The sequence below is a fragment of the Macrobrachium rosenbergii genome, chromosome 55 (assembly GCF_040412425.1).
Source record: "Macrobrachium rosenbergii isolate ZJJX-2024 chromosome 55, ASM4041242v1, whole genome shotgun sequence".
NCBI lineage: Eukaryota > Metazoa > Arthropoda > Malacostraca > Decapoda > Palaemonidae > Macrobrachium > Macrobrachium rosenbergii.
The window spans coordinates 74,848,732-74,863,379 of record NC_089795.1 but is presented as its reverse complement, the minus strand read 5'-3'; the positions used below and the strand labels follow the sequence as shown (position 1 = coordinate 74,863,379).

At 36.6% G+C, this 14,648-nt stretch overlaps 1 protein-coding gene and 1 long non-coding RNA gene across 2 annotated transcripts in view; one reads left to right on the top strand and one right to left on the bottom strand.

Moving 5' to 3' along the window:
• Positions 1–2,953, top strand: part of LOC136835429 (uncharacterized) — a 150,641-nt gene extending 147,688 nt beyond the window's left edge. Inside the window, exon 5 of the mRNA XM_067098953.1 lies at positions 1,653–2,953. Coding sequence (XP_066955054.1) covers positions 1,653–1,763 — 111 coding nt within the window. The 3' untranslated portion in view covers positions 1,764–2,953. The remainder of the gene's footprint in view (positions 1–1,652) is intronic.
• The window catches only part of LOC136835430 (uncharacterized), a 175,892-nt gene that overhangs the window by 123,074 nt on the left and 38,170 nt on the right, over positions 1–14,648 (bottom strand). The gene's annotated exons all lie outside the window — the stretch shown is intronic.

Sequence of the window (14,648 nt, the reverse complement as noted above, 5' to 3'; positions counted from 1 at the left end):
GGGCTCGCCAGAGAGCTTTGTTCTTGGATAATGAATGAAAACTGGGAACGTTATAGATGTTGAAAAGGTGAGGAGAGACCCAAGGAAATGGATGAAAAGTGAAGCCTGTAAGCAATGCAGCTGGGGTCGAAGGAACCCAACAAAATAAACAGTTGGTGCCACCTAGGGTGCCAAGCAGGTGGACTGAAAGTGAAAACCACTACGGGGACTTAGCAAAGAGAAACGTCTTACTTTAACTTGATTGGAATGGAACTAGGCAAACTTAAATATCTGTATGAATTTTCATAATTATTATATGCAAGCATTTATTATCCTGGCAGCTTAAAGCCTGTTACCAAAAACCTCCTTTGAGCTCTGTAATCAAAGGCACTCCAGGAAAACGAGCTGAGGACTTCACTGCCAAGTTTTGGAATGAACCTGTCAACATCTGATACATTTTGCTTAAATGCAATTAAAGATAATGGTGAATATCGCCATGGAAGCCCGTGTTTTCAGCTTTTAATTTTGTAGCACAAATTACCAGGAAAGAGTTCCAGAATGAGCATTCTTAAATACCAAAAGAAACCCAAGTACAAGGTTATCCTTGACAAGAATTCCATTCTGTTGTAGCAGTTGCTTGCGCGGTTGGTTAAGAACTCAGCAATAAATTTCTCCCTCAGATTTTGAATTTATTCATAAACTCTTGTAAGTCTCAATATATAGCACTTGCGTTTATCTGCAGACTAACCAAAGATAATCTCTAGCCCATCTATCTCTAATATAGATCACAACTTACCCTAAGTTCTTAATCGTGCGAGTCTTACGTATGACGAAGTCGAGTAGAAATAACCATCTTTATATGGGCATTGAAGGTTGTAGCAATCTCATAACGGTATAGAGATCCAAGTAGCAAATAAATAAAATAAGTAAAACTTAAAAAAAAATTCAGTATACGTAATGCTTTAACATTTTCCATAAGTTTTGTTAGTCATTACTTAGGCGCACCTCTAATATCATGCATCCTTCGGAGCTATTAGTGTGGACGAAAATAAACATTTCTCTGAACAATGTGAAGCAAGCCATACTTTTCAACGTACTCGGACTCTTCGCAGCGTGATCTATATCACTGCAAAATATATGACTGGGACGAAAGTACCCAAGACCGAAATCTCTGGTGGCAAAGCGTCGCGAGTACGCTAAGAGCAATAGTGTTTGATAAAAACACGATACTGATACTTGTAGCAGCAGATATTGTAGTAGTTTTGAATCGGATATTATATATTCATTAAAATGACGTACGGACCCCTTGACTAGAAATCATTTTTGAATCTTGCACTTTTAAACAGAGGGGAGTCTTTAAGTACCAGAAAGGATGATCATCCCAACATTTACAAGAATTTGACACATTGATTCCCCATTGTTTACAGTTCAATGAGGGAGAGAATGTATCAATGGACGATGACTTTTTCCTTTTCATGTTCAAGAGCACTAATCCGCTTTGTAAATTCACACGTGTTAACATTTGTAACTCATTCTCAAACTTACTGGTAACAAGTTTTAAGAACTTTCACTTGGAAGTGAAATTATTTATCTGTTTACGACTCGTTATGAGCTTCCCAATGCTCTGGCTGCGTAATAAATCGTCATTTCCTCCTAAGCCTTTCTACTTTCAGGTTTTGGAGATGGTGAACCTGAGAGACGGCGACAGGACCATATCCCTCCCCTCACTCAACGTGGAGCACAACTACAACCAGATCCTCTCCGAGCTCGTCCTCAAGTTATAATCCTCAAGTGCCACGCTTGCTTCAAGACAGAGTATTTTCTTAGGATTTCCTCAAGGGACAGTAACCGGGTGCCGAGAGCTGAGTGGCTATTTGAACATTTAATCACTTCCACCTTGTTGATATTCCAGCTGAGTATAGGACTCGAAATTGTTTTGGATACCCAGACTCTCGAAATGACGAGATATCCTTAGGTAAGAATTATGGTCGTTGCAAGTAACGATCAGTAACCTTACAAGTGTTTTCTTACGCGTACTTAGTTTCTCGCAAGTTATTTTCATGTTATTGTTAAGCATTTTTTGCTTTCATTAATATACCTATGTTCAAATGCAACTCAGCTCTCGCACTAAAAAAGCTACGCTCGGATGTCCATGGCCAGACTCCTCTAGCCATAGGAATCCGGTGATACTGTATTATAACTGATCAAAAGGGTTACCAAAGAATGACAATAAGTCACAAATAACAAAATTCCTGTGACACTGCGCACGTTAGGGTCGCTGTTAAACTTGTCTTTTGCTCTTCATAATAGTCACAAAAAGTGAAAACTAACAATAAGAAATGTTTTTGAGCTGTGTTAAAAGAATGAAGGTGAATAAGAACTAACTAAAAAAATAATAATGTGCAGAATTCCACTGAAGAAAGTTCTTTTCCTATGCATTTCCCTTCACCCGTTGAAAGCGATCTCACTGCGCACTTTCATAGGAATTTTCAGATGACGATCAAGTCACTCCCAAATGTTGTATGCCGTTCGACCACTATCCAGGTTTCTTTTATGCATCGAGTCCCTGTCTGTACATTGAATATTTCCGGAACTATGCTCCTCGATCTTGCTTTTGTCGAAAACCACTTTGAGATAAAAGAGAAGCAACAAAGAAATCGAATAATTTTGGGCAAAGATTAAGCAGAACTATTAGAAACGTTTCATCAAATCATGTCGGCCAAATAAGGGTCCTCTAGAACAGACAAAAATTGAATAACACAACCTTTTCGGAATATCAAGTATCCAGGAGCTGTTCTGGTTAATGATCTTATCACGCTTTATGATACAGAATATATATTTGTGAATGTACAAATTCCCTAAAAGGAGTGAAAACACAAAATAAGAACCGTTTAGAAAGAATGTTAAACTATATAGAATTTTCTGATGTACTCGAGCATTCCCAAAAAAGACAAGAAAATATAAAAAAATTGTGTGCCATATTTTTGTAATAACTACGACAGATGCTTTTGTTTTATACTTGCCATTTTTATGGGCGATTCTAAACCTAGTGTGGACAGGACACGCGCTTGTGTTTACCTCTTTCTTTTTAGGACATCCTTCTCATTCGTAAAGTAGGATGTCCTGATAAGGTTTATGTTCAAGATGCAGGTTCCTCTTTATTTGTTACCGTAACATAGCCCTTTTGTTACTTAACCTGCTAAGCGATCATTCTATTAGATATCCTATCCTTCGAAAGTTGTTTTTTAAATGTTCTGTTTTTTCATACCTGCCTGCGAAAACACACCTTACTTTGTGGGTACTAGATGATGCACTTTGGACTAAGATTGTTGCTGTTTTCAAGTTACGTGTTTCAGAGCTTTAATACAATAGTAGTTCTGTGTAGTTTTACGCTGGGACGAGAACGTATCAATCTTTGGTAAGTAATAATTCGTATGATCTGCAACAGCACCTGATGATGTTATTAAGAGCTTCGTATGAAAATTTGATTAACAATTTTGTGCATTGTCTCATTGCGAGACATGACAAAGAATCGAACTGCAAATCTTTAATGTTTCTCGTCCCATAACACTGTGCAATAAAAATACGTGACTTCACAACAATAATATGCACAACCAAAGGCAATGCTTATATTGACGACGTAAACGGTTCCAAATCTAAGTAGCTATTAAAAAAAAGGAAACATTGTTTAAGGTACCCTATATGATACCTCGATGTTTTCCTCGTTGAACAGTAGCCGTAAATACCACGCGATTTGAATTTCACTGATAATGCTACCACATCAAAAACTTCAGGCGGCCTATCAAAACAAAACATTTTTTTATGACAGATCAGTTTTATGAAAGGTACTCATTACTAAAGTTTCTGTCGACGATACCTTCATTCATGAAATACTAGGAAATAATTACGAATAGTATACTGAATATCAATGAAATACTAGGAAATAATTACGAATAGTATACTGAATATCAATAATAAGTTATTTTCAAATACCTTACAATGTATTTCATGTATAAATCTTGCAGTGCATTGGTAAACGTTACTGCTCCTTCATTTTCCGTGAATTGTATATCACTGAAACTGCGTTACGGTAACAACCTCTATCTTGTGACAGGCCTCCATATATCAGCATTGCCTTTGGTATAATGTGGCATAACATGGACTGTGATAATAGTCCGGCACCCTGTGATAGCACCTAAAGATTGATAATAAATTTTTCAAACCAACGTCGGTAGATGCTGGGTCAGGAAATCAAAAGGGCAAATGATATCTTACTGACAATTACGAAAATAAAAACTCGAGAGAGAGAGACACACATGAATGTGTCCTTGCCATGTATGTGCAGAGGAAGAGAAGGAACATTCGAAAGACAAAGAACTCTGGAGGATTTACAGCCCGAGCTTGGCAGAATTTGTGAAATTATAGAGCACCGAATGGTTTATGGATGAACTTCGTTTGTGATTTATTACCGCGGCACACATGCAATTCTCGTCTACGGTTACATTTCTTTCAGGCCCGTTGCTATTGGCTTTTGTATTTTCCGGAAAACAATGATATAAAAGACTTACTATTCTCTTTAACACTATTCAGTTTTCATTAATCATGTTGTTATATAGATTACTAGTCATTAAAATTATGGTTCGGCATCTCTCCAGCAAATACCGTGAGCAGCATTCTACCGACGTTGGCGTCAAATTTTCTTGTAGGTATAAGTTGAATCGAAGGAAAGGTACAGTTTTCTGATAGCTTTTGAGAAAGTAAAAATAATCTTGAGTGGTATTGCCTGTGCGAATTACAATCATGAAGTTCACACGAATAATGAATGATCATTTTCCTTGACTATTTAGATCTTAAATTTTGCGAAGAAAAGTGTACCAAGACCTTTACATCGGTACAAACACAGTTGTTGTGCCTTGTGCTCTTCGGATGGAACGCGCAGAACCGCCTAGTTTATTGGCTAATGGTTTCAGTCTACCAGACAAAGTTAACCAGCTAATAGTTTTAATCAACAGACGAAGTTTACTCACTAATGGCTGCATTCAACCACAAGCAGCTTATTATCATTCATCTGACATCAGTGATCTTATGAAAACCCCAGCTGATAGATTATGCATTCTCATTTCAACAACAATTACTTTTTTCCCTTGAGATTCTTTGGCTGACAAGAGACAATACTTCATTAGGAATCCCAGTAATAAGAGTGAAGTAAATATCGCATCTAAATTAACAAAAGCCCAAGTGGAGACAATGATGAGTAAACAGATACTAGTTTGAAATCTATTCATAGTTGCAAGTCGTCTTCAGATGGATGAAACTTTCTACGGGCAATTTCATACTTTAATTTCCACTTTTCCAAAGTAAAATAAATAAAATGAGAAAGTAGAATTAAAAACTAGTCGTCTCTGTGCGTTCCGTCTGCGAAAACAAAACGATAGATAATTAAAAACTTGGACAAATAGCATTAAGTCACAAGACACACTGGTATTGTTTGTTTTGACGATAATTTGCGAAATATAAAAAATCAAAATAATCTTTGCGCTTTCCACTGAAAACGCAAAAGATGCAGGTTATGAATTTATAGGTGAGGAAAATCTAAGCAGCTGGACCCTGGGTGACTCTCTTTATACCGATCAGGAAAATAAACAATAACATCTGGTTCAAGTGCGTTATTTTAACAACATGTAGGAAAATAATCTTCTGGGTGCAACAAGTACTTTCTCTTCCCCAACATTTAAGTAAGCAAGCGCTTGATCGTAAGTGTTGTTTGTTTTAAACATCAACACTATAAAGTTGCTTAACAATCCCCTCTCCCTTGCAACCCCAAAACTAAAATAAATGAACAAGTATTATAAAAGTATATATGTCATCCCGTCACGTGATCAGAGACGCACAATAACACAAAATAAAGAGATATCTACATTAGGAACCAGCTCTTAGGTTTTCTCCACCATCTATCATGTATTTAAGTATTGTGGGAAAAATGCCTCGACAGCCAAATTCTAGCAAATACCTAAACTTTCAATTTTCGGATACTGAAAAATGGCTTCTCTCTTCCGCTAAAAGCTTGAAGGTATATTAATACTTATATAGGAATATGCTTTATACGTGTATATAGTATATGCTTTACACGTGTATACAGTATATGCTTTATACGTGTAAACAGTATATGCATATATGTGTATGAATATACCTACATACGTATACTACTAAAGAATATTATAGACCTAAGTTTTATACTCATTGATGTTATTCGTCTACTTCTTGTATTATTACTACGACTTCAACTTTCCACTCTTAAACCCCTGTTATTGTTGTTGATTTTATTCCCTACTTGGGAATAACGTATGTGGCGATCGTTGAACTTCTTTCTCTCACATATGAGTTGTTCTTTTATTGCAGTAATATACGCAGCGTAATGTATAATTAATCCGCACTGTACCTTCTCCCGGGAGATCTAAATGCTGTCAGGGTCCTCCCCCGCCTTTCTCAGAGTCTGTCTGTCAGGTCATTATCGTAAACGGAATGGACATCGAGGTTGTCGATTTCTTTGAGATTCTGCGATGCTTCGGTTTATTAATCTAAATTCAGAATCAGGCACATCTTCATACAAAAAAAAAAAAAAAAAAACATTTCAAAGGTTTTCCTATGATGAGTAGTCTAAATTCCCATTGAAGTTTAAGCAAAACAAATTAACATTCTTGAAAGGTTGTATTTTACACAACAAACCTAAAAATAGATACATCAGTTCTAAACTTCTCTTGCAGCATGATTCCTTGGTTTAATGTCGTAAGTCCCACAGCATATGCGAGGGAATACAGCGTACATAATCATTATTTACAAAAGAAATACCACAGAAAACTAGCCATTACCACAAACGACAACGAATTCTCACGAATTAACCCACAAAAAAACCTTCCTTCTATCAAAATATAACCTGATGAAAGGAACTATCAAGCTGACAGAGGTCAAAGAAGTTAACATCCCCGATGTCCAAGAGGTTGATGATGTTTTTGGTGATGTGGTACGTTACAACCCGGGTCGCAGCCACAGTGTCCACTTCTGGTTGTCTGGGTTACATCGCCACAGTATGTAGCACCGTAGGCCATACGTCGTAGTACTCTATTTGTGTGACTGTGTTGATGTGATGTATCGGATTTTGTCAACATTGGAACGACATCCTTGCGACCTTTTATCAGAAATTTTCCAAACATTTCTTACTTGTGTGGGCTTTGTTGTGTAAGTCTCTCAAAATCATTAGAAGATTTCATCTACTACATCTACTAAATCAATTACAAAGTAATAAAAACTTCCAGAGGTATTTTTATTGACAAATACTCTGAATCAGGGCAATGGTGAAGTGACTTATGAAATTGCACATGCTTGAAAATATAAATCAGATCTTGTTCTTTCTTTTTAAAGTGAAAAACTGGGATGCCTTTGGAGAATACAGTTAAAATGGGGAATTTTATTACATGCCACATCATTTCTGGAAGTCTAAATTTAACTGTACTATATACAAAACACAGTAACTCATTTTAAAATTATATAAAATTTTAAAAGCAAAACATGTTATTTACATGTTGACAAACTCTGGTACCCATCTTCCGCGTGGTTGTAGCTGTACATCACTTTAGCTTTTATGTAGTAAAGCCCCAAGGGCTAAACTTCTTTGTGCATTTGTAAAAGAATGTCTAAGAAGTCCACAATTGGAAATATTGTATTTATTTATTTATTTATTGACATTAGTTACCTAATGCGTTCTTGTTTGATACTTAAGATGTACATATTGTAAATACAAAATAAATATGATACTATTAAATAAATCAAATTATGATCTACCACAGCCTCTATGTTAATCTGATATAGCAGCATAAAAAAAAAGGAAAAGGGTGATTCTTGGCAATAACTCATTAGCAAAATAACAGTTACAGAACTTGGAAACCAAGGTAGATTTTTATATGAGATTGTCATCGAGGAAAAGATATAAAACTTATGTAAATACTGTTGTTTATTTTGATCCTTATGTCATATTGTACTTACATTCAGTTGTTAAATAAAATATATTTGTTGCAAAAAAATTACAGCTTCAAGAACTAAGATTGTTTTTACTTAATTGCGTTATTTCACTGAGATATTGATTCAATGAGTACCGGTCCCCTACTGGATTATTTAGGACAGACCTGACAGATTGTCTGACCTCCACAAAATGGTATCAAAGACAAAAAAATAAGGCCCTTGCCGCAAGAAATACAAGTACATACACAATCAGAAATAGAAACACATGAAATTCTCGATTTTTATAACATCTGAAAACTTGACCAGCAAATACCACAGGGTCATGGGTCTGAGGCAGTCACTGAAAAATGGCTGGGCAATTCTCATAAGAAATATTATAGATTTCCACCTTTCAGTCACTGAGGAGAGCTGAGTTTGTTATTCTAGAATTTTCTGACTACTGGCTATCGACCTCTCCCTGGATAGCTAACATAATTCCTTTATTTTCCTTGTAATAGTTGGTAATGTTCCTGCATTGCAAATGAATCACTGGGCATATTTTGTTCTATGACATTCTCTTTTCTCTGCTATCTACCATCTAATTGCCTGCCATGCTTGTAGAGGTCTTTGCCAAGCAATATTTGAGTTTTCTACCTCAAAGAATCAATAATATACTGACTACAATTTCTTGGGCCTCTTCATCCGTGCTCTCCGAGATTAGGCAAATTCTAAAGACTAGGACACTTGGACAGCAATTAATGCACAGCCATGATGACCAGGCTGTTACTGAAGAAAGGATAGATATGACCAGCCATCAATTATTTTTACCAGTTTCACAATATCTTGAATTTAATCAAGTTCCTACCTTTTTACAAGGCCTTCAAATAATTTCTCAGTTCACAGCCTCAGGATTTAATCCTTAAAGGAAGCATAGCACATAAGCATTATGTATCCTTATAATATTTTTCACGCTTCGTTTGTGCACCTTGCTGAAACATATTCTTGGCATTCTTGATGAAGGGAGGGATGCATCATTTCAAATTTATTGGCAATTCCTTAGTTCATAGCACAGGAGCTGTGTTTTGTGGGAAATACATGACTTTGGCACCCAGATGAAGGTCGTCTGCGAGAGGTGGATGTCACAATACAGTAACAACCATTAATAATTTTATCACAGTACAGTGACAAACATCAATAAATTTATCAAACTTGCATGAGACTCCTTTCTTTAAAAAATATTCCCAAATGTTGGGATAAAGATAATCGAGAAATTAGTCATTCGACAACATTTGTGTCGTTCATGCCTTAGGATTTATAATCCTTAAAGGAACCACAGCACACAAGCATTATTGGTTCTTGAATGCACGTGGTCCCCTGATTTTATTTCTTTCTTCAACCATCTTATCTCTTGCCATAAGTCTTTGCTTTCTTCCCATCCAAGTGCTGAAGTCCTCTTCCTAAGAGATCTTTCACTGGGCGGGGTTATTCCACTAACACTGATGCAGGAGAAAATGAAGCACGCACTTTTCTCTGAGGGTGACACTAGGTAATGAACTTTTCGACACAGCATATTGTGTCAATAATGTGCTTCAAAAGGTTTGCATCGGTACTAAGTAAGAAGCCTTCAAAATGTTCCCTGCATAATTCAATTTTCAGCTGAGAACTGCAGACCCTTTACTAAATGCATGGATCAAATTGAGGGAGAACATTCTCTTGACCTATTTATTTTTCCATTTTTTAAAATCTATCTTTACCGCCACTTTTAATCATACAATGCCTATTCCTCATTTGTATATCTTTTACAACACCTGTATATTTGCCTGTTTACTGACTTGAACAAACATGGGTCAACGAGACATCCAACATTCTCAGTGAGGTTAATTCCTGGATTTCCTTTAATTCCCAAGTCTAATTTCTGAATTTTAAGTCCTTTTGCCTCAAAGTCTTAGCTCTTTTCAGGATGATTGCAAAGACAGTCTAGTTTATTAAGACACAGTGCCCTTGTGAAAGCAACAGACATCCTTGAGGCTATTATCAATCTTTGAAAAGCTGCCATCACTTTCCATGCAACATGAAGAGGTGTGGAAACAATGTAAGGGGAACCATAAAAAATCTGCTTGCCAATCCAGGTTATAAACCTGGTACCGTCCTGTTTAGGCCTCACTAGGCTGTTTCACATTTGTTTGTTCCTTTCAAGCTGCGAAATCCTTATTCTATATTGTTGGATGCAGCAACTTGGGTGTCTTTTGGAAAAAAAGATGCAGTAAAGTGCATGTACATTTGTTGGAATCAGTTTATCGTTAAACTTTGATACTCCTTTTGAATCCTCATATCGGTTCTGTTTCCACCTTCAATCTCTCCCCTCTCTTTAATTTTCTGTGAGTTCGTGGTGTGCTGTCTTACAAGGCTTTATCTTTGATTTTCCTTGGGGAACTTACTGCTTGGTAGCCAATACTCTTCGGACTGTGCTACTAACAATACAACTGAAAAAGTAAGTGCATAACTAATCCTTCACCTTTTCTTTGACTGCTATTTGTGCTTCTTTCATACTGTTGGGAATTACTGTAACAATGCTTAGATGGAAGACATTCTCCTGTACTAAGGAAATCTGATATCTTCATCCTTCACTGTTTACCTAATTCATCTCGAAAAGATCCAAATACTCTCACTCATACTACCCTACCCTTCTATAATCTTGTATCCTTCGCAATATTCTATCCCCCTAATGTCTCCATGGTACTTGCATCCAACTCTATTCCTTAAACCTTTTATAAAAATTAGCTTGTATGCTTTGGCTTTTTTTGTATTCTATTACAAAATTCTGCACTTATTCCTCCTCTGGGAAAAATATACTGGTTCAGCATATCCCTAAAAAGGGTGGCCACTCTACCCATTCCAACTGTTTTTACTATTTTAACTTCTTCTACTGATTAAGCATTAATAATTTTAGTCAACTACATTATCATACAACCTGAACCTCGCTCTCTACATTCAGATTACCAGCATGGATTTTATGAGGAAAAATTTACTCATGGCCTCCTTTCCCATCTCGCTAATATTTGGTCATCTTCTCTGTGGACTTTGGAGAACCATTTTGTCATTCCTGAGGTCTCTAAAGGCACTTGACAGTATCTGGCATAAGGATCTTCTTTCCAAACTTGCTTTCTATGGCTTTATTACCATCTCTGGATATTTATCTAACCACTTTACATCTACTGTGGCTGAGAGTGCATCATCAGCTCCCTTCCCCATCTCCAGTGGTGCCCCTCAGATCTATGTTCTCTCATCTACGCTTCTCCTGAATTAATTCTACCTCTTTTATTATTGATAATGTAGATGACTCAGCTCGCCATTAATCGTCTTTATTCAATCACTATCCCTCCTCTGTTGACTGCACTCCATCTGGCTTTGCCTTATCCTTGTCTGTTAACTTTGGTCTTTTGGCTAATCTGAAGAGTATCCTGTAACTTTGTTAAATTCACTGGATCCACCCACTGCTTCTACTTCTGTCCACTCCCTCACTCAGTTCACTGGTTTTTTTTTTTCTTAGAAAATTTAAGTTAACCCCTCATATCTATCAATATCTCTGGTAGTTCATGTTCTGCCTCTAAGATACGGCACTTCAGTCCATAAATGCCCCTTCTCCTGCTTCACCTCTTAATCCTCTTCTGAACCATCTTAAAAGCAGGAAAACCATGAACCTTGCTGCATCATCCTCCCATGTTTCAGGAGTGTTCTTGATGCAATAAATTACAACTTTTTTAGGCAAAAATTCTCAAAGCGTTACTTCCTTAAGATCTGCAAATATAACTTTAGTGAATGGAGTTTAAACACTGGATGCCTCAGGCATGGTAATTACTTATCACTGGTCCATAAGTTATAGCCCAAGAGTTGCAGCAAAGGAAATCATATGATTTTCATCCAGATGGTCATCAAGATGGGGTGGATATCGTGATGGGCTTGACAACATTGCTAAAATGTTGACTGGGAATCCCTTCTCCAAACAACATTCCCCAAAGTTGAGAATGAAAAAGTTTAGGAATCAATCTTAGAACAAAGCCTGAGTTATCCATGCCTACAGACATGATCAACAGGGGATGCAGAGTATACATACATGGCTTGGTGTGCTTACAACAAGCAATGTATGATTTAAAAGTGATCTTTCCTAAGTCCACCATTTCTACATTTCTAGAAGGGACGTCATGTTCAGAGGAAACAAATGTATGAATTGTTACTTGATGATTACCGTCACGATGATGTGGAAGTGTTATAAGTATTGAGCAACAGCAATAAAATCCAGAATGGAGGTAACTTCCAGAATATTCACAAATATTGGTAGTGGAGCTATTGAGAAACCCATCCTCATATACCTGGCCAACGTCAATAAAATGATGGCTGTGAATCTCTTGTCCAAACTACATTCCCGAACTCGAAAATAAAAACGTTGAGAAATAAATCTTAGAACAATGACTTAGTAATCCATGCCTACAGATATAATCAACAGAGGATATGGAGCATATATTTTTTTTGCATTTAAATGCATGCAGATATGTTAAACTCATCTTCTCCAAACCACAGCATTACCCTTTACTCAGTGGTCGAAAATTCTTGATTGGTCTTGGTTTCTTTGTGTATATAAATTCATTCTTAAATTCTCTCATACAGCTATCGATTGCCATGGGTATTTTTCTGCCCGAATTCATCATCTACAGACTTGTATTTCCGGCTTCCCTGAAAAGCCTCTACAGCTTGGATGCAGGTCTCTCTTCCTTCAACTATAAAATGCTCATAATGAAAATTAAAGTTTTAAAACAGTATTACCATGCACCTTACCAATACATCCTCCTATTATCTTACAATGTTCTTGATGCAAAGAAGGATATTCTATCCCTGCATATATTCTTTCAATATCACATCTCTACATCTCATGCTAGCTATGGCTTGCAGTCTTTCCAACATGTGTTGTATATATGCTTTAAAACTGATCGTTCCTAGGTCCATCAGTTTAGCAAGGCTGTCATGTTCTGAGGGAACAAATATCTGCCATGCTACAAGATATTTACCATCTGGATGAGGTGAAAGTCTTAAGGGTACTGTGCAACAGCAATACAATCTTGAATAGAAGTATTTTCTACAAAAACATTCACAAATATTGGTCGTGGAGATGTTGAGAAACCCATTCTCAAAAAAGACTTGAATTCTTCATATCAAGGTATCTGCTTATTAGATGGTGTGCAGCGTGTAGCTAATCATTCATATTTCTGAATGCATATGATCTCTCACAAAAGTATCTTTTCCTCCAAGCAAGACCATTACCCAGTCCTTAAAAGCCTTAAAAGCTCAACATGGGCTTGGATTTTTGTGTATGTATATTCAAACTATCCCACTCTTCTGAAAAAAAACCCATGTCGTAAATTTTGAATATTTAATTCGCATGCTATCCATCTACAACTGCAGCATCTCACAAGGTTTCCTGGACCACAGCTGTTGCTTGGATGCATCCTTTTCTCGCTTTAACTATTACCAGTACATTATGGATATCAAACTATCTTTTGAACTGCTTACACATTGATCCTAGTGCCACGATTCCTTCATGTTTCTGCAAAGATTTTGATGCAATAAAGGATGTTTATGCTCTCAAACTTCTTGCAACATTAATTCATAACCACTCACTGCAACTGTGAGTTTGATGAGCGTAGAGATAACACAGCAATTTTAATGCCCCGATCACCTGGCCCATGGGATGTAATAAAAAACTTTTAATGGCTGGCAAATAGCTGACATTTTCAACCTGATAAAAGCCATCAAAATGAAGTGGATGCTACTGTGTCTATCACTAATAAAATTTCTAAATTTATGCCATTCCCAAAATAATATTCATGAGTGTTACGAATTTAAGTGAGATATCAATAATAGATTTGGAACATGTGAATATTAAGTTTTTTCAATACACTTCGGCTTTCTGAGCGTATGTGCAAGATATAGTCCTTTGTTCCCTCGCCTGTTACTTGCACATCATGGATATTAATCTGTTTAGAAAATTTTTTTTTTAAATACATGCATGTTATCACTGTTCTACATGCAAAAGAGGATGTTTTGTTCTCTCAACATATTCCCATAATGTTATATCATCGCTGCCTATTACAGACATGCCTTGTAGACGGCACTTCAGCACTATTAGGGTCTTGAGTGGGGTTCTTTTTTTAAAACAATATTCCCATATATAATGAGAATAAAACAGACCTCTAAACACATCGGAGCTATCTATACCAGGTTATTGGATCAATGGAAGATGCGGATCATACAGTATAGATAATAACATGAGGCTACACATTATGTCCTGCACACTACCATAAAACAGCTGTGGTATGCGAGACCACTGAATATACGAGTATGTTGTAGTAAAGCTGCCACGCTTGGGGGAAAACTGTACGACTTGCATCCAGATAAACGATATCTAGAGGAGTTGGAGGTCTAAGTGCGTTTTCCAACATCGATAAAATCTTCAATAGCATTTTGTTCTTCAAAAAACATTCCAAAATGCTAAGGATGAAGCTGAAATTATCAACATGCTCTCTAAATGTCTTCGAACCTCAGCAGAGCCTAGACGTCTTTGTATATCTCCATCTGTTTTTTCAGCCCCTTAGAGAAATATTCAGTCATTAACATACAAA